This window comes from Natrix helvetica, assembly GCF_964273705.1.
Source record: "Natrix helvetica genome assembly, chromosome: 4".
Taxonomy (NCBI): Eukaryota; Metazoa; Chordata; class Lepidosauria; order Squamata; family Natricidae; genus Natrix; species Natrix helvetica.
The window spans coordinates 52478057-52502249 of record NC_138550.1 but is presented as its reverse complement, the minus strand read 5'-3'; the positions used below and the strand labels follow the sequence as shown (position 1 = coordinate 52502249).

The 24193-nt window shown below is 39.8% G+C and overlaps 1 protein-coding gene across 4 annotated transcripts in view; it reads right to left on the bottom strand.

The window, feature by feature from the left end:
• The window catches only part of HUNK (hormonally up-regulated Neu-associated kinase), an 87085-nt gene that overhangs the window by 39050 nt on the left and 23842 nt on the right, over window positions 1–24193 (bottom strand). For 3 of the 4 annotated variants that reach the window (XM_081951290.1, XM_081951291.1, XM_081951292.1), the window contains exon 1: window positions 17385–17968. The exons of the other annotated variant lie outside the window; for it this stretch is intronic. In XM_081951290.1, coding sequence (XP_081807416.1) covers window positions 17385–17639 — 255 coding nt within the window. In that variant the 5' untranslated portion in view covers window positions 17640–17968. Of the gene's footprint in view, window positions 1–17384; window positions 17969–24193 lie in introns of those variants that run through there. 4 annotated transcript variants of the gene reach the window in all.

The following is a 24193-nucleotide window of genomic DNA, read 5'->3' as shown; positions in this document are numbered from 1 at the left end:
ATCAACATGCCTTGTATTGCTTCCATTGTTCTTCATGTGATCGCTTTCCTTGAGACAGCCCACCATAGAGGAGTGTTTAGGGATGCGATGGCCTGCAACATGGCCTGCCCAGGGTGTCTGGGCTTTCATCAGCAAGGTGTGAACTGAGGGCAGGCCTGCTCTGGAGAGGACTTATGTGCTTTGTCCTGCCACTGGATCCTCAGAATTCTATGGAAGCAGGTTGTGTGGTTCAATTGCCTAGCGTACCTCCTGTATACAGTCCAAGTCTCACTGGCATACATCAAGGTATTTAGCACTACTGCTAGGTAGACTTTGAGCTTTGTAGCAAGGCTTATTCCACAGTGGTTCCCACACATTGGTCAGTAGTCTGCCAAATGCAGAGCTTGCCTTGGAGATTCTGCAGTTGTCCTCAAGGTCAATTGTCACTGCACGGGAGAGCATGCTGCCAAGGTATGTAAATTGGTCTACTACTTGCAGTTTTTGTCCCTTCATTGTGATGCTGGGCTCTTGGCTTTTGGAGCTGGCTGATGCATCTCTTCGGTCTTCTTTATGTTGATGCAGAGGCCGAAGTTGTCGCATGCTGATGTGAATTTGTCCACACTGGCTTGCATTTCCTGCTCTGAGCCAGCATTCAAGGCCCAGTCGTCAGCAAAAAGGAGGTATCAGCACAGTTTCCTTTATCTTTGCGACAGCCTGGAGTCTTTGCAGGTTGAACAGTTTTCAATCGGGCCTGTATCGCAGGCTAACTCCCAAGGAACTATTCTGGAAGGCGCCTGACAGCGTGGATGAAAACATTATGCTGAACAAGGTTGGTGCCAACATGTACTTGACACCGTTTGTAACAGGAAAGGCCTCTGAAGCTTCTCCGTCATCCAGAACACGAGTCATCATACTGTCGTAGAATTGATGTACGATCAGGATGAATCTACCAGGGTACCCAAACTTTGACGTGATGCGCCACAGACCATCACGACTGACAGTGCCTCAGTTGTAATGAAAGTCAAAGCAAATGTTTTTCAGTATGGTTAATTCAGAATGTAGGTATGTTTCTCCCTCTACAAGTTTTACAAATGGCGCTTCGATGGTTTTCTAGATGTCCAATTCAATATCTTTAACGGAGTACAACTTTCAAACATGCGGTTGTATCTTAGTAATATATTTTGATCATAACTATTAACTGATATGTATAATAATTGTTCTTTCTTCAGTATCAAAAGATAGAAAATAAAGTACCACTTTTGTTAGAAAGAAGGAATGCATACAGCTAATTAATTTTCCTCAGCATTTGTCATAAAGTTCAAGTGGGTAGGGGAAAGAAATCCTGAAGTGAAATAGCTTGTCTAATTTAGTACTTGTTCCTTATGCTGTCAGAACTGCCTTTTCCTTATATTCATTATGCCTAAATTATTTTCAGTTCCATTAAAAAATTCAAGTCATGGTGTTTGTAAAATAACTTGCTGGTAGGAAACAAAACACTGGTTTCTATAATTACAGAGAAAGGGACTTTAAAACGCAGGCACATGTTCACTGCAAATTACACTGACGTACAAATTATTGAAAGCAGATCATTTTATTTAAAAAATCTGTGTGTCTAAAAGTTATTTAAAACTTTTCCTGAAAAAGTCTTTATAACCTTGTTAAAATATATTTAATTCACAGGAATAAAAACAAGCACCCCTTTTTACAAATATTACATATTATATCCCAGGACAAAGAGTTTGAAGCTGGAGAATTACAAAAAACTAGCTTGCCATTGTCACAGCAGCAGTGAACACAGTATTGCAGCCCTGAAATTCAAGCGTGGATAGTATTTATGGAGAAAATGTTTTAATGTCATTCTAAGTATGAAATAGCATGAAACATAATCTCTCCATGGTGTGAAAAAAGCTAGGGAGTTTTCCCAGAAACATTTTTTTCTGAAGAATAGTGCCAAAACATTTATTAATGCTGGGCTCCATAGCTGTACATTTAAAAGCCCATAAGCCTAAAATATTATCATAAGTAATGCAACGAAAGGAGAACTATACTCCATAGGAAAAAGGAGACGGAGTGAACATGATCCGGGCAGTAGTGAACTTAGATTTTTTTTACTACCAGTTCTGTGGGCGTGGCTTGGTGGGTGTGACAGGGGAAGGATATTGCAAAATCTCCATTCCCACCCCTGGGGCCAGCCAGAGGTGGTATTTGCCAGTTTTCCAAACTACTCATAATTTCCGCTACCAGTTCTCCAGAACCTGTCAGAACCTGCTGAATTTCACCCCTGCATCTGGGTCTGGAAGACAGTTATTGCTTTCTTACTTGTTGAAAGTAACTTTAAAAAAGCAACATAAACTATTATTCATATCACTATCTGATTCATTCTTAGAGTGCTTGCAATCTTCCTTACCAGTTTCCCCAGAAAGTCGATGGGGAATCTAGCAGGGTAAGTTGCAGGTTGCTGGAGTTAAGTCTTACCCACCTGCACACCCTCCCTCAGCCCCTTTGTGCTTGTGTCACATAGACCACTTTCACATCCCCATGTACCCTCCCCAACCCTAGCTGTACTTCCCTCACATTGTTTACATCCTTGTGCCTCTTCCTAAGCTTTGCTGCACCCTTTCACACCTTCATGCACCCCAGTGGAGTGCTCTGCCAGCGAAAACAGGCTCCCAAGCTCCCTTTTCTGTTGCAATGGTCTCCTGCAACCTCTGCCAGCAAAAACAGAGCTTTGCAAGGTCACATCCTGAGCTCCATTTCTGCTGGCAGAGCCACCGGTCCTTCGCTGTTTCCAGAACAGCCCTGCGGGATGTGGCCCCCAGGCCTGGAGTTTGACACCCGTGATGGCAAACCTTTTTGGCACTGAGTGGCACACACTCATCTGGGATGCAACCTGGAAGAGCAGCTGCCCAGGGGGCATGCACACTCTGAAAAATGAACTTCTGGTTTCCGGCGTGCACATGTGCAGTGGCCAGCTAGTTTTACGGTTACTAGCATGCATGCGCATGCAACGATCAGCTGGCTGACATGCATGCTCATGCTGGAAAATGGAAGACCAGCTCTTCCAGTTTCCAGCACTGCCGCATACACGAAGGCCAGCTGATCGTCATGCGCGCATGTGTGCCAAAAACCTGGAAGAGGAATGGGTGATGCCGTATGTGCCAGGCGACACGGCTCTGCATGCCACTTTGGGCACATGTGCTATAGGTTCGCCATCACGGTCATAGAATGTTAAAATCTATTCTAAGCATATTAAGCGATTCTAAATTTCTCAATGTATTTTTGTCCACATGAGCTATAAAGGGAAGATAAAAATGTTCTACTTCTCCCCTGACATAGTACAAACAGTATATTTAATATAAATATTTTACAAGGACTATTAGCAACAGTTCATGATTGATTAGTAAATAAGTGAACCTGATGGCTAGCATAACACAACTACCTTTCAAAGAACTTTTGCCATAAACAAAATTGTGTGCAAGTCATGCTATTAAAAAGACATTTATATACAAAACATGGCTAGATATATAACTTTACTGTCAAGCTGCCTCCCTCAGCAACCAAGAAACCACTTAACTCCATTTTGCAGAATTAAGAGTACTTTTACTGGTTATGAAAAGATAGCAGCTAAGCAAAGCAAGATCTGATGCAAAAGTGTGCGAAATCATACATATCAATATGTGACCAAACCCCCTCCCCCTGGTAACCCTCATCCCAGTGTCCAATCTGCAAATCCCTTAGGTGTCATGTGAGCTCCATCTTCAAGGAGCATCATCAGGTTGGTATGCAGGACGGGTGGCCCTGACCGACACCAAGCACTAATCTCCAGCACGCGCAGTAGATGGTGAGACCAAAACTCCCGTTTACAATCTCTCCTGTACTTTAACTTCCACTCCCAAATACCAGGCCCCCTCTCCCCGTTTCAATGGCAGCCGAAAGCAAATAGTGAAACAGAGGCTGACATTTACACATAATAAAACTGTTAAAATAAAAACCACATACAAGAAACCAGATGTCATTTTTATGTAAGATCTCGCCTGGCATCTATTTAACCTAATTTTGCAAGTTATTGAAAAGAATTATTGGCCCTCTATGGGGAGAAAAAGTCTACAGGGAGAAAGAGAGAAAATATGGTGGAACTCTCCATCAATGTGCAATGCCTAAAACACTTCCAAAACTGTAAACTTAAATGTTGATTTTCTGCCAGGTGTTTATCAAGTCAACCTGACGCAGAACACAAGAAAAGGTTAGAAATGAAATATGGATTTTGTAGAATTTAGTCAGTTTAAAGTAGCAATCAATGAGTCCCTTAGAAAAAAAATATTTGTCTTGTTCAAGATTTGCAATGTAGAAAGCCATGAAGTGTGGTAGGAATAGAACAATTTAAAATATACTCAGTCCATACAACTCTTCCAAGAAAACAGGCGATTACTTAACAAAGATGGTACAGGACTTATCCGAAGTATTCAATCTTTTAAAAATTCTTTGGTATGCATTACCTCATGCTCTGCTAACAAAGCTTAATTCTTATTCTTTTTTGTACATCTATAGGATTTACTACTGAAATATTACATTTTTCAAAAATTTAACACAATTTTTTTTAAAAAATAAAATAAGTTATTTCACAGATATTCCACTCCTTCCCACCCCGCATTTGCTGAAATGGTCTATCTTTTTCATGTTTAACACTCAGGTTTTCAGCTAGAGTAATAAAAATTAGCAGCTGGTGAATAGACCTATGTATATTTTGTTTCCCATTCAACATCAATGCGACAGAAACTACTAAACGCAGTGTGAAAGGGCAGGCAGGGTAGAAAAATATTTATGTACTTATTCTTCAGAATTATACCTTCCTACGTACTCTGGTTACATGTAGTGTTAAGAAGCAGGGAATTGTTTTAAATTCGCCGAAGTTTTATAAGAACTCTGCTTATGATGAGAACTATAGAACTGCTGGATAAGTTGAACCTAAAATTAAGAATGCTCTGCTTCAGTAGAAACCTCCTCCTTTAAAAAAAACAGGGAACAAGAGTGCTACTGTTTCAAATGCAGAATACTTGGGCATGGCAGATGTTGCTCTTTAGGTCATTATAGCAAAATCTGAAAATTAGGGGTGCATTATTTTTCTTACATCAAGTAGCTATAAGCTTTGGATTAATAAGTAACTTTTCATTTTAATGAAGTTAAAGGAAAGATAAAATACGTAGATTCCAAGTTAGACATTCGATTTTCAATTTAAGTGAAGAAAAGTAATATTTGAGCCCATCCGAATTACAGAATGGATTTCTGACTGAAAATAAGCACCTCTTTCCTCATCTGAAGGAACAAATTTACCTGGTGATCAGACTGCCCATCAGCATTAAGCAGGGTCTGGAGCAAATGTTCCAACTTTTTTTTTTAATGGTATGTAAAAGCTGCATTTTAAAGTACATGGCAAACACATTGACTACAAAGCAGCAATATACAAAAACATGGGAGTAATAAGGAAGGAAAGGTGCAATATGATCTCTTACAGAATTACTCGTTCAAACTAGGGAATTTCTATTTAAGACTTAGACTTAGAATAACTTTATTGTCACTTTGAATCTACACTCATCGGCATACATTAAAATGAAATTTCGTAGCATACAGCTCTCAGAGGGTCACCAACAATATACACTACATAAACATGTCAAAATAAATAAATACAAAATTATGCATATACCCACATATATTATATGATACTGAGAAAAAACACAGTCAAGTTCAGATGTATACAGGTACATGGCGAGATAAACAAACCTTGCGAGTTTACTTGACGGATGGCATAAGTCAGCTGACTGCTAGGTGCAGTTCAGCAGTTCAACTCTCACTGGCTCACGGTTAACTCAGCCTTCCATCCTTCCAAGGTGGGTACAATGAGGATCCAGATTGTTGGTGGCAATATGCTGGCTCTGTAAACCGCTTAGAGGGGGCTGTAAAAGCACTATGAAGCGGTATACGTGCTATTGCTATAAGGAACAAAGCTGTTACAGAATCTGATAATCCTGCTAGAATTACTTCGAAACTTCCTCTCAGAGGGGAGCAACAGAAACAGACCGTGACGTGAGTGTGTGGGGGTCTCTAACAATGCTTTGAACTCTAAGCACATAGCACTTATAAGCAGTATCCTGAATGACAGGAAGCAAGTTTTCTATAATTGTCTCCGCTCTCCTTACCACTCTCTAACCGGACTTTCTCTCTGAGGCACTGCAGCCAGCAAACCAAAGAGTGATGCAATTTGTTTAAACAAACTCTCAATCGTGCCTCTGTAAAAAGTGGCCAGGACAGAAGGAGAAGCATGCTCTCCTTATCCGATGTAGGAAATGCAGATGCTGGTTTGCATGCTTCACTAAGGATGACATGTGGAGAGGCCAGTTCTGATTGTTAATTATCTACATGCCCAGATATCTAATACTGTTGACCACCTCTACAGTTGCCACCTTGATACTTAGTGGAGTATGACTATGACTTTTTTAAAATCTAAAAATCTGTATAATGACTGGAATAACTATCTTCAAAATAGTGTTTAAACAAAGTTGCCGTATTTTTCGGTCAATAAGATGCATCCCCCCCCAAAGTGAGTGGAAATGTCTGTGCATCTTATAGAGTGAATGTTGTCGAAGCCCCGCCCACCCTTTAGCCTCTGTCACCCAGCAATTTGCCTCCTTACAACAAACAGGAAACAGCCTGGTCAGCTTCAGCACAGCCTGATTTAGCACGAGTAGCTGATTGGCACTTGGATTGGCCTCCCAGAATACTGCCAATCAGCTGTTCCAGGCTGCAGGAATTGCTGCCGCCCTTCGCCACTGTCGCCACCCATCATCACTGCCTCCGCACGCCTCATTTTCAGCCTCTCTGTGTTCCCTTATGGCTCATTCCAGGTGGTGGGGATCGCCACCACTGTTTATCATCGGCACCTGCCTATCGCTGCTGAATGCATGGTGATCAGCGGCAGCAATCCCAGCTTATTATTATTATTATTATTATTATTATTATTATTATTATTATTATTATTTATTAGCTTTTATATACCGCCCCCTCTCCCGAAAGGGACTCGGGGCGGTGTACAGTCCGTATCAAAATACAATTAAAACATAGTGATAACTACATAAATACATGTGAAGAGGAGGATAAAATATGCCAAACTGTACAGCTAGATAAATAAATCGATACAAAAATTTAAAATCCCATATCATATCAAATTTAAAACACTATCCCTCTAAAAACCAGTAAGAATGTGTATGCCAGGAGGTAGACGTTATAAATTATGCCAGACCAGCCAGTCGGAACAGGTGTGTCTTCAGTTTCTGTCGGAAGGAGCGGAGGTCAGTAGTGGTTCTAATGTCGGGGGGGAGGTCATTCCAGAGGGTTGGGCCCATCACAGAGAAGGCCCTACTCCTCGGTGTCGCCCGTTGGCATTGCCTCGTGGACGGCACCAGGAGAAGGCCCTCCCTGTGAGAGCGAATTGGCCGCAGGGATGTATGTGCCTAGCTGCCTGGAATGGGCCTAGAATGCTAGCTAATGAAGAGATTATCAGTAATATGGTAATCTATTGCCGCAGTCCTAACCTTTCTTGTGGGGGTCGGGGGGAAAGAGAATGGTTGGGTGCACAGCTCCATTCAGGTGGGCACGCCCACTGCTCTCAAAAAATGGAGCTTCACATGCAAGTGTGTGTGCACGCCCACTGCTTGTGTAACTGGATCTGCATGCATGCCTGCTGCTCACACATATGGAGCTTTGCATGTGCACGTGCTCATCTACCACTTATGTAGCCCAGTTCAGAAAGAGAATGTCCTGAGAGCAGGCCACAGCCTAGGAGTTGGGGACCACTGATCTAGTGCAACTACTTTAATTTAGTTATATTGTCATAGAAACATGCCACACATTAAGTAAAACATATTATAAATACTTCTGAAATGACAAATGTAGAAGAATGTAGTAGCAGATGTGATAAATATTACATTTTGGAAATCTTTTTACCATGGCAACTTCAACAAATAAGAAAAGTATGTTTATTTTCCTGCATATGTAATCTTATATTTCTTGCAATCCCTATTGTAAATGTAAATAGTTGTTAATCCTATACTTAATTCTATTCTTGGAGCATCCATACAATTTAGCTAAAATAATTTATAGGAATGAAATATATGAAGTCCACTGAAACAGACACATAGGTGATAATTCTACATCTGCAAAGATCTAAAACTGTATTACTCTTTGTATACCACATTTATAAATAACCAAAATATAAAGCAAGACATTGTTTGAAAAAATAAACTTATTATGGTAGTATGCCATTTTTAAAAAGTCTATGGAAGATGATCAGCCACTGACAAATTCAAAAGGATGTACTACTCAGCTGTTTTTAGAAAGCTGTTTCTTCTTTCATTATGAATTTGTGGAAGATTAACAAGAATTTACAGCTTTCAGCAGTGCTTGCTCTTCCTACATAAGCCTCCTCTGCATTTCCAAGATTCTAAAATACAGAGCATGGCAGCTGTTTGCATTTAAAAAACAATATAAAAAGACCTTTCCATAAAAAGATCCTTCTAATATTATTCTGTCTTTATAGCATAACCCGGTTATCTTTAGCAGTTACAAAGTAGTGTACTTCAAAATCTGATTTCATACCAAAGAGCAAATAATTGATTTTTTAAAAACATTAATGAAAGCATTAATGAAATGTATCTTTCAATAGCGAAATCAAAGAATCCAAAGTGTTGGCTGAAATGTATACCATATTTTTCGGAGTATAAGACTATAAGACGCACCTACCATTTTTGGGGAGGAAGACAAGAAAAAAAATTCTGCCTCTGCCTCCCAGCAATTTGTCTCCTTGCAGCAAACAGCCAGTTTCAGCATAGCCTGATTAACACAAGCAGCTGATTGTCGGTTGGATTGGCCTCCTGAAGATCAGCTATTTCAGGCTGCAAGGATTGCCATAGCCTATTGCTGCCTCTGCATGCCCCATTTTTGGCTTCCACATCCTGTTTTCAGCCTCTGCGCACCCCATTTTCCGCCTGCTTTGGACGGCAGGGATCGGAATGGGCAGAAAATGGGGCGTGCAGAGGCGGCAATAGGCAATCCCTGCAGCCTGAAACAGCTGATAGTCAGGAGGCCAATCCAACCGACAATCAGCCACTTGTGCTAATCAGGCTGTGATGAAGCTGAAACTGAAAGAGGCTGTTTGCTGTAAGGAGGCAAATTGCTGGGAGGCCAAGGCCAAAGGGTGGAGGCCAGCGGGTGGGCACGGCTACATTCAGAGTATAAGATGCATTCAAATTTTCAGCCTCTTTTAGGGGGGGAAAAGTGTGTTTTATACTCCGAAAAATACAGTAATTCTTTAATCTCAGGATCCAATTTTACAAACAGTAAACAATTTTAGTCATTTTGTCATGTAACAATGGGATTTTTTTATTGTCATTCAACTACTAGATTAAATGGTACACAAATTTGATAAGTACCAATGTAAAAAAAAGATCAAACTAACAGCTGGGACTGCAGCCCTGCTTTTCTTTTCTTTTCTTTTTAAGTTTTTATTTTTTAAACAAATATAAACAAACACAACACATAACATAAAAACATCTTCCATTCAGCCCTGCTTTTCTTGACGTGCATTATATATGGAACTAATATAAAAAGGAGGGCTTTGATTATATATTCACAGTCACCATCTCAATTTTTTAAATACTCCTGGGAAGGATTTTTTTAAAATGAACACTACTTTAAAATAGCAATAGCTGTTAAAGAGACTTTTCTCATTGGTCTATGGAAGCAATTATATATTTGACAAAATTAAAGAAATATGACATTCATTTTAGAAAAAAACTAGTCATACAGTTGGAAAATGTTTTAGAAACTAGATGATTTTAGTTAATTTTTTTCTTTATAATTGCAAAATTAAAATGCCATTAATCTTATTTGTAAGAATGATTGCCTCAAAGATAAATGAAGCATTTGGTATTATTTGGGGACACAAATTAAAAAGTGAACAGAATTTAGCAAAGTATAAACTGAATTTCACAGTCACGTTAATTTATGATTAGCCATTAATCCATATACAATCCAAAACAAAGATGCTGAACTCTCATTGAGAAATGCCTTCCATTCTACTTTGGATTATCTGATTCTAATAGTTTTGAAAAGCCCAATTGGATCTAATTTGACTTTTCTCAGATTCTAAAGTAGGATTAACACCTACATTTCATTATTTTCAGTCCATGGAATAAAGGGGGGAAACTATAAAGTAATTGGATCCCATTTATCTGTCTTTTTGGCATCAGGATAACTCTCTAAAAACATAACATAACTGGACTAAACTTTGTTGGAGAACTCACAAAAGAAAATGGGCTACATCCAGACAAAGGCGGTAAAGAAGGAAAAAATCCAGGAAAAAAAAATCCCCCAATGAATCCCTATGAGAGAGGCAGTTTGGAATATTGCCAACTGTTCCATTCTGAGCCCCCCTTTCTCCTCCTCTCCAGTCGAGGATCTGGACTAGGCCTATTGTAAGAGGGGAGGGGAAGAATTATAGAAAGTATAAGTTTTATAAGAATTCTTCAGCTTGTTATTCTTTCCAATCCAGTGTAACATTAGAAAAAAATTGTACAAAGGGGCTTTTGAGTCAACAATCTGTCAGCAGGATATTTCTCTGAAAACAAGAGAACAGGACTAAATTTGATCTAGGAGAAGATGGCAAAAGAAATATGAATTGACACCCATCAAGCTGGTAGCTATTCAGAAAAAAATCCAGGAACAAAAAATTCCTCAGTGATTCCTTATAGGCGAGACAGGGGAACAGTAGCTATAGCACTGGCAACAATTCAATTCTAAGCCCCGCTCCATCTTGGTCATGGACTTCCGTGAGAAATGCTTGCAACCTATTCTGACCTTCTCAAAGCACACAAACAGAAGGGCAATGTTGATGGGGAATAGAAGATTAGAATGATATAAATGCAAGATGAGGAGAAAAGAAATACATGTGTATTACATGTTATTTCAATACACAAAAGAGCATATAGATTATTTGCACAGCAACTGCTGAACCTAGAATTGTGGGGAAAATTCAAAAGTCATTCTCTACATACTTTTCCCAATCTGTTAGTAGCTATATGATAATAATTCAAAGATTTGGTTCCATTCACTGTGTACTGGCAGAAACTAAAATGTCTTATCGGATGCATTAACAGGAAAAGATTCATGATACAGGGGTTGACTCGGGAAAAGTTTACAAACCTAGTCCTTAGTTAATCACCTCAAATATAATTAGGGCAACCACATTAGGATTGCAAAAATGCAACCGCTGAATCTGTTTGCTGTCCAGATTTTTACAGGCAAGTTCTGATCACCCTAACATCATTTCTTTTGCCCCGTTACAAATGGGAACAGGCCCCTGAAAAATTCAGAAAAAAATGAAGAGTGGTGCTGAATTGGACAGCTTATCCTGGTCCCAATATATACTGTACATGCTAAGTTTGGATGCTTGTATAAGTAAAACATGATATAATTAGGATTACCAGATCAGGCTGCACAAATCTGAACCACCACTGAGTGGCCTACTTTCCACAATGGTGACACCAAGTTCTAACAAAGTATTCTACAGTATTTCCTTATTATGCTCTAAAGATTTTTCCTAACAATTAATGGGAACATCTTTTAAATTAATTTTTTAACTGATAAAAAGCCACAGGTAACACTATAGCACAAGTGTTAAACATTTATGGTAGCCAACTAACTTTAATAATTTTCAATTATATCTTTATTCCTTTCTAATGCCCAAGACATTGCTTTCATTTGTTTAATTTACTTTTCACAATTTTCTTAATAACAAATGTTATGATCTAATAGTTGGAAGCAGAAAACCAACATTGGTGAATGAATAAGAGATTTATCTAGTGTGCAGATAACACAAAATTAGATGAAACAGCTAATACCTCTGAAGACAATAGATAAAATCAAAATGATCTTGTAATAGCAGTTGATAGAAACCGAGCATAAGCTAGCAGAATTATGTGGAAATACAATTATAGACAGTTTCAAAACAAGTATTGTTATCAAATAATATATAGAAATCAGTTCACTTTATCCTGTTTCTATTTCAGTTCAGTTTATTGCATCACAGAGCAGTAAAGAGTCCTATGTGAACACAAATGTGTATTGTAATTCTAACTTAGTAGTTGATAAAAAGCTTTAAGATAATTTATGTATGTATGTATGTATGTATGTATGTATGTATGTATGTATGTATGTATTGTGTTACAACCCCCGGTATGCCCAAATATGGGAGGGAACTCACTGCTTCCCCTTTCTGTCTTTCGGCTCACTGCAGGAGACCATCCAGGCAGAAAACCATATTTTTAATGTTGCCTTTGTTATATTTGTGCTGATAAATAAATAAAGGGAGACTAGTATAGATCTATTTCAAGCTATTTAGCTCTCATCAGCTAGGCATACCCTTAGTGGGATTTGAACCTGGGCTGTATTACATATTAGGCAGATGTATTAGCCACCAAGCCACAGGCTCTCCTCCTTATCAGCTGAGCCAGGGAAATAAGTATGTATTATGTTACAGCCCCTGGTATGCCCAAATATGGGAGGGAACTCTTTCTGTCTTTCGGCTCACTGCAGGAGACCATCCAGGCAGAAAACCATATTTTTAATGTTGCCTTTGTTATATTTGTGCTGATAAATAAATAAAGGGAAACTAGTATAGATCTATACTATCTATCTATCTATCTATCTATCTATCATCTATCTATCTATCTATCTATCTATCATCTATCTATCTATCTATCTATCTATCTATCATCTATCTATCTATCTATCATATATATATATATATATATATATATATATATATATATATATATATATATATATATATATATATATATATATATATATATATATATATATATATATAAAACAACCTACCTTCTGCAAATTAGGTTCAGAATGCATCCTATCTTTAATTATAATTTAAGAACTAAAATTATATTAAATATGCTATTATCTAAAATTACAACAAAGTGGTAATATCTAAACTATAAATAATATAGTTACACAGAGTGCATTACAGAAATTAGTCCATTGGGGTCCAACGGATCTTCCATGCTGCTGCAGAAGGCTTAGCTATATGAACAGTACAAAAAGTAGTTCATTTATGAGGCATCTGGGCATAAGCTGACTCTGGGTGATCAGAATATCTACTAATTAGAGGTAGGAATCTACCTCTAATATTTTCCCTATAACTGCTTGCCACTCTGTATCCTCTGTCCCTTGCTTCAAGGTTTGTTTTGCCTGATCTGATTCCACTTGAGAACTGAGAGTATTCTAGATTGAAAAGATTAGATTCAAAAGTCTTGACCCAAGTGGACTGAAAACTGTCCTTAAAAATTAAGGATAGAAATTAAGCTTCAAAGATTAATAGGATCTAGACATACTTTTGACTCAACTTTTATCATGCTTATCTCCAGTCGTAGATGTGCATTTGAGATCCAGAGAAGTATCTGGAGAGCTACTCTGATTAATTTAGATTGCATTCTCTTCCAAGGAGGTGAAACAAGAAGCAGGAGGGCCAACCAGAGTCCCATAGAGAAACTGGGCTAGTAACTTAGTCCAAAAATGCTTAAGTGTAGCTGGAACGTAATATCCTTCCTTGGATCAAAAAGTTTGAGGATTGCATTGGAAGATCTTTGTCCAGTAACAGCAGCATATACACAGTGGGCCTTCCTTGAACCAGTGGCATGCATGACTATCCTAAATACTTAAAACTAGCCACTTGTTCTATTTCATTGCCATTAATGCTCCAGAGAAGGAGTTTGCCCTTTTGGCAAAAGTTATAATTTTAGTTTTCTGATTTATCATTGTTGCAGTATTAGACCAAAGTTCTCAGAGCTCTTTTAAGACATATTGGTGTTCTGAAAAGAATTACAGCTTAATTTTTTGCCGCAATTTCCTGATTTGACAGAATGGAAGTTGTTTAGACATCTCAACATACTGTAGATATAAAATTTGAAAAGCGGGGCGATAGAGAGATGAATGTGCTTAGCCCATAGAAGATAAAAGAGAAAATATGATGAACACTATTTAAATACCTCAAAGAAGCTCATGTAGAAGAGCAAGACTAGCTTGCTATGATACCTGAGTAATAGATATGGAATAATGTAGTAGTTACACAAAGGCAAAATTCCAACAGAACATTAGGAAAAAAAACCTTCCTCGCTGTAAGATCAATCAATGGTATGCTTTCCTTCACTGAATCTATTCAAGCAGCTATCTGCTAGAGATCCTTTACTTTCAATTCTTGCACTGAGCAGGGAACTGGATGCCGAAATGATCTCTTCCACATCTAAAATCTTATGCATATTTAGTTTAGAATAAGCTCCAGTGGTGTTTTTAGAAAGTATGCACGAGGCTCAGATTTCTTTAGAGCAATTGTAAGGAATACAGTATCCACCAAAAATGTTAAATAGAAAATAGAAAACTAAATCAGATTCTGCACATTTACTGAGGTACATGTGACTTAGATAATTTCTGCACAAATATTGTCTTCTAGGATCATCAAACTATTGTTGTGCCAAAATATATATAGACAAGACTTTTTATTACTTCAGGAATACATCAGAGCTATACCACTTTGATTTAAGGTTTCAATGTTCCAAACTATTATTTTAGAGCTTAAAACTAATTTACTCAATGTAACAGGCATAGGAAATGCAGCATAATCAACGTATCTGACCCCCACAAATTACCAATGGATTTCAAAGCAATATTTAAAGCATTATGGTAACCTGATTGGATGTGAGGAGGCCTTGCCCACTTTTTCCAGACATAGACGAGAAGTATGTAAATCATAAACTTAATATGTGGCCTAAATATTAATTCAAAGGAAGATTAGTCGTGAAAAAAATATTAACAATGAAATGTTAGATAGGTACTTGGATTAAAATTAATTAACCTGACAGGAAAGTTATTTGCTATTGTCTTTTTTTCAACTTTTCTGTTAGCCTAAATCCAAAACTGTATGCAAGATCAGGAAGTTGAAAATCATGCAGAATAAGGCAATGGTAATCTACTTCCAGAGTATTGCCAAGAAAACTACACTGACTAAGGTGTAACAATTGTTTAGTATTGTAATTGGTTATTACTTTTCCAACATTAGGTAACAGAAATAACTTAAAAATGTTTTACAGTTTCTATCACCAAATCACTTATCTCAGTTATTTTGAATAGTCCTACTGCCCTCTTATAGTATTATATGAAGTTTCTTCAGTAACCTCATTTACACAGTAATCTATATATTTAACGATCTCAAAAAGTTACAAAACCACAAGTGAGTTTCCAATAGCCAAAAAATGAACAGATTATTAAATATTATATATTTATTATCTTGAATTTCAGACTGAAGGCAACTAGTCCGGTGATTTAGAACATGAAGGGTATATTCAGATGAAATATCTCCTTTACACTGTCAATTAAAATACAGTATGAAACTATTCTTTTTTTTTCTGATACATACAAATTAAAAGAATAGGAAAACTTCAGAGAAATTACAAATGAGCAATTTTGCCCTGCCACAAGATTATGAGTATGGGGCAGAAAGGCAGCAAAATAAAAGCTTCTCTGAGATCACACCTAATTAATTCTACTGCAATAAACTAGATTCCTCAAACTAGATATTCTGGAAACACATTGAATAATAATCCCATCAACAAGAAATGAGTAGGAGTTATGCATGTCATCCAATAAATTCCAAAGAAACAAGTTGAGGAAGGCTGTATTAGCCTATCACATTTTAGATTAGATCCATATTTTTTACCACTAAAAAACCTTAGTAAATTCACCAAACCTCAGTAAATTCACTAAGTCTTACTATTATGTACACAGGCCTAGAATTATATATCATGTGTCTTGTATAGTTTGGGATGCTGGAGACAAGGTTTTTTTCTTCATCTAGACTTCTACATTTGCCAGGTTTTGGGGAAGGGAGGGCAGAAGATGACTGGAGAAGGATCAAAAGATGGGATGGGTATCCTGTACCTATTGTTTAGGACCAGTAGAAGATATCTGGAGGCGTCCTTTGTCTTCTAATGTTTCCCTAATATTGACTTACTCACCCCTTCTTTCTATTCTTACTTCATTTAAAATGTTTCAGATGGTGTTTACAAATAAGGTAGTAGTTCTCAACCTTCCCAATGCCACGACCCTTTAATACAGTTCCTCATGTTGTGGTGACCCCCAACCATAAAATTGGTGTCTCGGTTCCTAAGACCATCGAAAAGATGTGTTTTCCGATGGTCTTAGGCAACCCCCCAAAGGGGTCCCGACCCACAGGTTAAGAACCACTGAAATAAGGCTTTGATTTGCAAGCACCAGCGGTGTGTGTGTGTGTGTCAAATAGAGAACTCCTAAGTGTTCATGGGGAAATTTAAGGGCTTCAGCAGGGAAGGTTTCTAGCTCCGCCAATTAAAATATATTGTAGACTTTTTAAAAAGTCTTTTTTAATTAATCCCCCAAAAGAAAAATAAGCAAGTAGCAGAGAAAGACAGGAGGGTTGCAAACAAAAGATTATGACATCTGGACCTTCTGTAAAATATTGGGAACAATGAAAGGATTGTGTGAAAACGTAGCCTTCCACTTGTAACCATTCCTGTTCTCACGGTTTCCTCTGACCCTTTTTTTTTCTCCCTCTTCTCCTCAAGGGGGCTTCCCACGGAATTGCATCCCCAAAACTACAAATCAACGACCATTGTGTAGCAACAACTCTTCTTTCTTAACCGGGGGGGGGGGGGAGATGAAGAACGAATGGCAAAAGACACAAGGGTTTGAAGCCGGAATACATCGCGTGAGCCGTAACTGCGTAAGAGGCGATCGCCCGAAGCCTTGTTAAGAAGCAACGGGCAGAATAGATGGCTGCGCAGTATCTTTTGACTGGAAGCGCCAGGCGCCCTTCGTCTGGAAGCACCTCAACTGTGAAGTAAAAGCAGCGACGTCTGGGAAGTGGGGGGGGGGGGGGAGAAAGCAGCGAACAGCGGCCCTTGCAGGCGGATTAGGAACGGGGTATGGGCAGCGACGTCGGGATGGGAAGAGGCGGCTGAAAGCAACTAGCTAGAGGGCTAGGGAAACGGGCCTTTTTACGGGTTACTTTAAAAAAAACCAAAAGACCCAACTTAGTCCGTGGAAAAGGCAGTGCTACAAAACGCTCGGAGCCGGGCGGTACCTAACTGGACCGTACCCCGTCCGGCTCACTTCGCTCCCAAAATGGGAGGAGCGGAAGCGGCCGCCCTGGAGGCTCACAATGCCTCCTAATAAAGACTGCCTGGGCTTCTTTGGCGGGAAATTGCCCCGGCGAAGAAGACTGGGAAGCGTTGTATTAAGAAGCTCACCTTTTCTCCGGTCACAACATGCAACCCTTCCCGCACTTTGGCGAAGGAGCCTTCTCCCAACTTCCGACCGATAAGGTAGTTGCCCACCCGTTTGGTGTGCTGAAAATCTCGGATGCGCTCCCGGGAGGCCGAAGCGTTGACCCAGGCGGCCAGGAAAGTCCCCTCCGGACTGAGGGGAGGCGACGTGGGCTCGTCGTCGCTGAAACTCGCCGCTGTGGGCTCGCTCAAAAGCCCGTCGCCAGCAGCTGCCGGCATCCTGCTCTTGTCGCTCTTGCTGCAACCGCGGCGTCTCGGATCAAAAGCTCGGGCGGCGTCTCTCCCCTTGGCCCCTTCCCGCAACTTGCACGCTCGCTAAGCCGCAGCGGTACCGGCGAACTCCTCTGCAAAGCCGCCTCTCTCTGCTGCTGCTGCTGCTGCTTGAAGTCTGCAGCACCCGCTTGCCAATGTGATCCGCACCCGGGAGTCCACGTGGGGAGTTGCCGGCGGCTGAATGATGGACTGAGGCGCTTTGCTTCTTGTCAATGAAATGATGGCTCGCCGAAAAAGAAAAAACAACAACCAAGGAAGCCGCTTGGCCGAGATTCCAGGGCAGCTGCAACGACCACGAAGCTCCGGGCTCGGCTAGGGCGAGTAGCACAGCTACAGCGCTAAGGCTTCTGCTGCTCACGTTGAAGAGGGAACCCGAGCCAGCTCCCGCACATCAATTGTCTCCTCCTTGGAAGCCAGTTGGCTGCCGTTTCTTCATTGGATCTGTCGATCACTTGTCCCCTCCCTCTTGTACCGTGCCTGGCTAGCTGCCTCGCTCCCTCCCGGTGCCGCTGCTTGGGGCTCCTTTCCCCTCCAGCTGGGGAAGAGGGAGGGGGAATGGGGAGCAAAGTCTTCATTCAAGCTGGATTTGCCGTAATGTAACCCGATCGCTCGGTTAGGGACAGAGATGTAATAAAAGAAATAATGACATTCGACAACGATCGAGATCTGGAAGTTCGGGCGACTCCTCCCCGTTATTCCCTGCACACACACACACACACACACACACACACACACACACACACACACCCCACTCCCGTTTTATTTAGTGCAATTTGTCTCCAGTATTAAAGCCAAGCCACATCACGAGGAAACTCGTTTCTAGAGAACGTTAACACGAGCTACCTTAAATGCACGAAGATGCTGCATATTTCTATAATTAGGACACTCGAACCGTATCCTGGGCTCTTTGCATGTCTTTTTTTCCTGAGCAAAGCGTTTATTTTTCTCAAGATCTTTTATTCTTACCCTGACAATGTTTTTTTTTAATGACACCTTTTGTGCTAAAAAGCACTTCACTTTGTTTTCACTGTTTTCTGCCGGTGAAATGAGCTTCTGAGCTCAGATCGTGACAGCTCTGCCAGTAGAAGTATAATGCTTCTTGCCTCCCTTTTCTGTGGATGAAGATTTGAAGCTGAAATGGCAGTTTCCCTAGCAGCTGAAAGAAAAGCTCCACCTTTTCTTGTACATTATTTTAATTTGGAGCACTTGTCTCCATTATCAACATTTTCATTTTATCTTAAACCTAGCTTAACAACTTGCTAATATAGCAAGTATAGCATTCTAGAGTAGTTTGTTCATCTTGCTTCTATACAAATAAAAATGGAGAATATGAATAAATGTGAAACTGTCAGAACAATTTAATACCAGACAAAATAAAAGAGAACATCTGTGGATCCAACAAATCTGCCTCCAGTTGAGTGATCCCAAAGACTGAATCAAAAGCATTACAGTTGCCACACAGACATTGCTCAAAATACTTTCACATATGGTAACTCCTTTAAAGAGGGTTTGTAAACATTTTTCCAGCATGAGCCAAACCAGAGAAAGGAGGGGCTTTTTGGAATCTGCAAGTGGAATCTGAAGAAATATGAAAAGACTACCATATAGTTTAGGGACGTGGTGGCTCAGTGGCTAAGACACAGAGCTTGTCGATCACAAAGGTCGGCAGTTTGGCGGTTCGAATCCCTAGTGTCGCGTAACGAAGTGAGCTCCCGTTACTTGTCCCAGCTTCTGCCAAACTAGCAGTTCGAAAGCACATAAAAAATGCAAGTAGAAAAATAGGGACCACCTTCGGTGGGAAGGTAACTGTTCCATGTACCTTTGGCGTTTAGTCATGCCAGCCACATGACCACGGAGACATGTTCGGACAGCACTGGCTCTTCGGCTTTGAAATGGAGATGAGCACTGCCCCCTAGAGTCGGAAATGGCTAGCACGTATGTGCGAGGGGAACCTTTACCTTTACCATATAGTTTTTCATAAAGTAACTACAATAAGGTAGCTTTAAGCTACAGGACATGAAATCAATTTTGAAGGAGCCAGGTTAATCTCCAAAACAGAACACCTCAACAAGAGAATAATTATGGAAGCCATTGAAATAGAGAAACACCCCCACAACATGAATAAACGTGATGATACCTCCCGCCTACCAAACATCTGGAAACCAGCCCTAGCCAATAAAAGAACACCACCCACCACCCAAGCCGTTACAATACAAAACAACAATGCACAACAGCCAGCACCAATCAGCACCAATCTACCAATCATGATACAACCACACAACCAATCATTCCACTTACTGAAACAAAGCCAGCACCCCATCCCCTCCCACCAAGATTTACAGAAAGACGGCAGCTCCATTCCCATTTTAAGCCCAAGCCCGAAGATGGCAGGTGAGATCCTGCCGAAACGTTGCAAAGACAATCTCAACCTTACACAGGAAAAGACCCGAATACAACAAAACCAGCATATATATATATATGCTCGAAATAGATCTATACTAGTCTCCCTTTATTTATTTATCAGTACAAATACAACACAAATATAAAAAGGCAACATTAAAAATAAAAATATGGTTTTCTGCCTGCATGGTCTTCTGTGATGAGCCGAAGGACAGAAAGAGGGAGTAGTGACCTTCCTCCCATTTTTGGGCATACCAGGGATTGTAACACAAATACATACCTATTTCCCTGGCTCAACTGATAAGGAGGCGAGCCTGTGGCTTAGTGGCTAAGACTCCTGCCTAAGATATAATACAGCCCAGGTTCAAATCCCAGTAAGGGTATGGCTAGCTGATGAGAGCTAATTAGCTCAAAATAGATCTATACTAGTCTTCCTTTATTTATTTATCAGTACAAATACAACATATATATATATATATATATATATATATATATATATATATATATATATATATATATATATATGTGTGTGTGTGTGTGTGTGTGTGTGTGTGTGTGTGTGTGTGTGTGTGTGTGTTACAACCCCTGGTATGCCTAAATATGGGAGGAAGGTCACTACTCCCTCTTTCTGTTCTTTCGGCTCATCACAGAAGACCATGCAGGCAGAAAACCATATTTTTATTTTTAATGTTGCCTTTTTATATTTGTGTTGTATTTGTACTGATAAATAAGTCTCCCTTTATTTATTTATCAGTACAAATACAACACACACACACACACACACACACATATACATATAAGGGTGTATGTATGTATGTATGTATATATGTATGTATGTATGTATTTTGTTCCAGCGTATCTCTGTAGTGCCTTGAGCAATTTCAACCAAACTTGGTTTACAGATGACCTACCCTCTGGAAACAAATACCGTATGTGTGTTTGTGTAAGACACACCTGGGGTGTGTCTGTGTGGATATGTTGGTGTTCCAGCATAACTCTGGAATGCCTGGCCTGTTAAGGACAGTGAGTGTGGTGTCCTAGAGTAGCAATTTTTTTGTGATGTCATAGGAGGGAGAAGGGAGAACCTGGGCCGTTAAGAAGAGCAAGTGCGGCGTCGTAGAGCAGCAATTGTTTGTGGTGTCATGGGAGGGAGAATCTGGGCCATTAAGGAGAGTGAGTGCGCCATCCTAGATTGGCAATTGTTTGTAATGTCTGTTTCTTTGCAGCTTCTGGAAACGCCAGCCATGACGTTCACCCTCCAGTGGACCAATGAAGAAGTGCCTGATGGATTTGGGGCAAAGTGCCAGGATTCTAGACAGGGCAGGAAAGAGGAGCGCATGGGAGGAGGAAGAGAGAGGGCAGGGATGATGGGCATGATAGTAGGGGGAAGAAAGGCCCCTCTCAATGGCTTCCTGTCAGACAAATGCTTCGTGGCAAAGTGCCAGGATTGAGGACAGGACAGGAAAGAGGAGTACATGGCAGGGGGAAGGGAGAGGGCAGGGATGATGGGCATGGGAGTAGGGGGAAGAAAGGCTCCCTGTCAGACAAACGCTTCAACATCTATAAATACCCAGGCAACGCTGGGTTATCAGCTAGTTATAGATATTAAGTGTTGTTAAGTCTGATTAGTATCGAGTTTCAAAAACTCCATGATATGCTAATTTATGGCATTGAATCAATTTCTTTAATTTCATTCTACCAAAGAGAATATACTTTGGTTGGATTCTGATACGTTCATATGTTTGATTTCATTTTACTCTTGAATATGGAGGAAAAACTATCACTATGTTCTCTTGAATGCCAAGGAAGATTCAAACTTTCAAAAATTTGATATCATCAAGGTTTTACATAAGAAGTTCACTGCTAAAACATGATTTACAATTTGACTTGGAAAATGTTATTAATTCTAGTTGAATGAATATGGGTTTTGACCTCAGGCTCATTAATCTAGGATATAGAATTGCAAGGTTTGAGGAAAGCTGAAGATGTCCTTTATCTAGCTACCGTACTTTCATTGCCAGGAAACACTAATGCAGAAGATATAATTGGCTCAGTACAGAAGATGTAACGGATCTGGACTGGAGTTATACTACTTTTCTATAGAAAAAGCCATTCTTTCTCTATTATTTTTGTGCCAGCAGTCATTTGGTACAAGTGAGATGTCATTCCGCTTGGGTGAAATACACTGAAATTATATTTGATCCAAGTTAATGGTTGGTGCAAATGCAGAAAGAAGAAAGGCTACATATTAGGGCAAATGATATTTACTGTGATTTGACATTAATGGATTATTTCTTCTACATACGGTATATTCTGGAAGTAGCAGCTAAAACATTAGTTTGAAAAATCTGGCATTTCCCAACATCTCAGATAGATTTTTTGGAAATTCCAAAGGAACAGAGTATCAAGGTAGAAATTAAGAAGGCATGATTAAAGATGGTTGTTATCTAAATAAATAACTTTTCTGTAGAATAGGAAGATCAAGAAATAACTTAAAAGAGTTTTAGTTCATTCAGAGAAAGGTGGAATAGTTTTGACCTTTGCAATTCAAAACCTGCCAAATGTTTCTAAGAAAAAAAGGCTACTAGTTAAAATAAAACCAGAAGCATTTCAGCAAAATACAAAGAAATCTGCCAAATAAATGTCATTCAGTGCTTGTTCTGAAATGCATTTCCACTGAAGAATACACCCCTTGAGCTTCAGCTTAATGGGTTTACTCTCTAATAATTGGAAGTTGGATCAGAATGATAGATTAAGTCCATGTTCTTTAAGCTCAGGAACAGAGATACAGATGTTACATTATGTTATATCCCAACCTCCTTTCTCTATCATGTATCTGTATACATATACATATACCAATATGAATATGTATTTAAAAAGTTTAAATGTTTTCCTTGTCCCGTCGTGACTGACTCTGGGGGCCAGTACTTATCTCCAATTCTCAGCCTAGGACTCTGCATAGTCTGAGAGATGCTTCCAGTGGTGGGATTCAAATAATTTAACAACCAGTTCTCTGCCCTAATGACCAGCTGGTTAGGCGTGGCTCGGTGGTCATGTGACAGTGTGGGCGTGGCCAACTTAACATCACTCAGGTCAATGGGCACTTCACCTTAGCTATTACAATGTAACAAGGGTTAACCAGAGAGGCAGTTTCTGCAAGCAGGGCAATAAAGATTAGACTAGAAGCAACACCAAAATGTTTCCTTCCTGCCTTTCTAACAGGATTAGCCCTGTAAAGTGGGAAAAACCAAATTGAGATTTCTTCCAACAACCGGTTCTCCGAACTGCTTAGAAAGTTAACAATCAGTTCTCCTGAATAGGTGTGAATTGGCTGAATCCCACCACTGGACGCTTCCATCTTCATGTAACTAGCATGAAAGTACAGAATGCAGTAACCTTTCCTGGATCTCGAACTTGGGCTTTCAGCTTTCCAGCTGACAAACTCAGCATTAGCTGCTGACCGATGGCACTGTCCATAGATACAGATGTTACATTATGTTGTACTCCTATGTACAAGTGTTTACAAGCATCCCAACCTGCTTTCTCTATTATGGATATATAATATTCAATACAATACAATACAATAGCAGAGTTGGAAGGGATCTTGGAGGTCTTCTAGTCCAACCCCCTGCCTAGGCCGGAAACCTTATACCGTTTCAGACAAATAACTATCCAACATCTTCTTAAAGACTTCCAGTGTTGGGGCATTCACAACTTCTGGAGGCAAGCTGTTCCACTGATTAATTGTTCTAACTGTCAGGAAATTTCTCCTCAGTTCTAAGTTGCTTCTCTCCTTGATTAGTTTCCATCCATTGCTTCTTGTTCTACCCTCTGGTGCCTTGGAAAATAGTTTGACTCCCTCTTCTTTGTGGCAATCCCTGAGATATTGGAACATTGCTATCATGTCTCCCCTAGTCCTTCTTTCTATTAAACTAGACATACCCAGTTCCTGCAACTGTTCTTCATATGTTTTAGTCTCCAGTCCCCTAATTATCTTTGTTGCTCTTCTCTGCACTCTTTCTAGACTCCACATCTTTTCTACATCGTGGCAATCTAAAACTGAATGCAGTATTCCAAGTGTGGCCTTACCAAGGCATTAT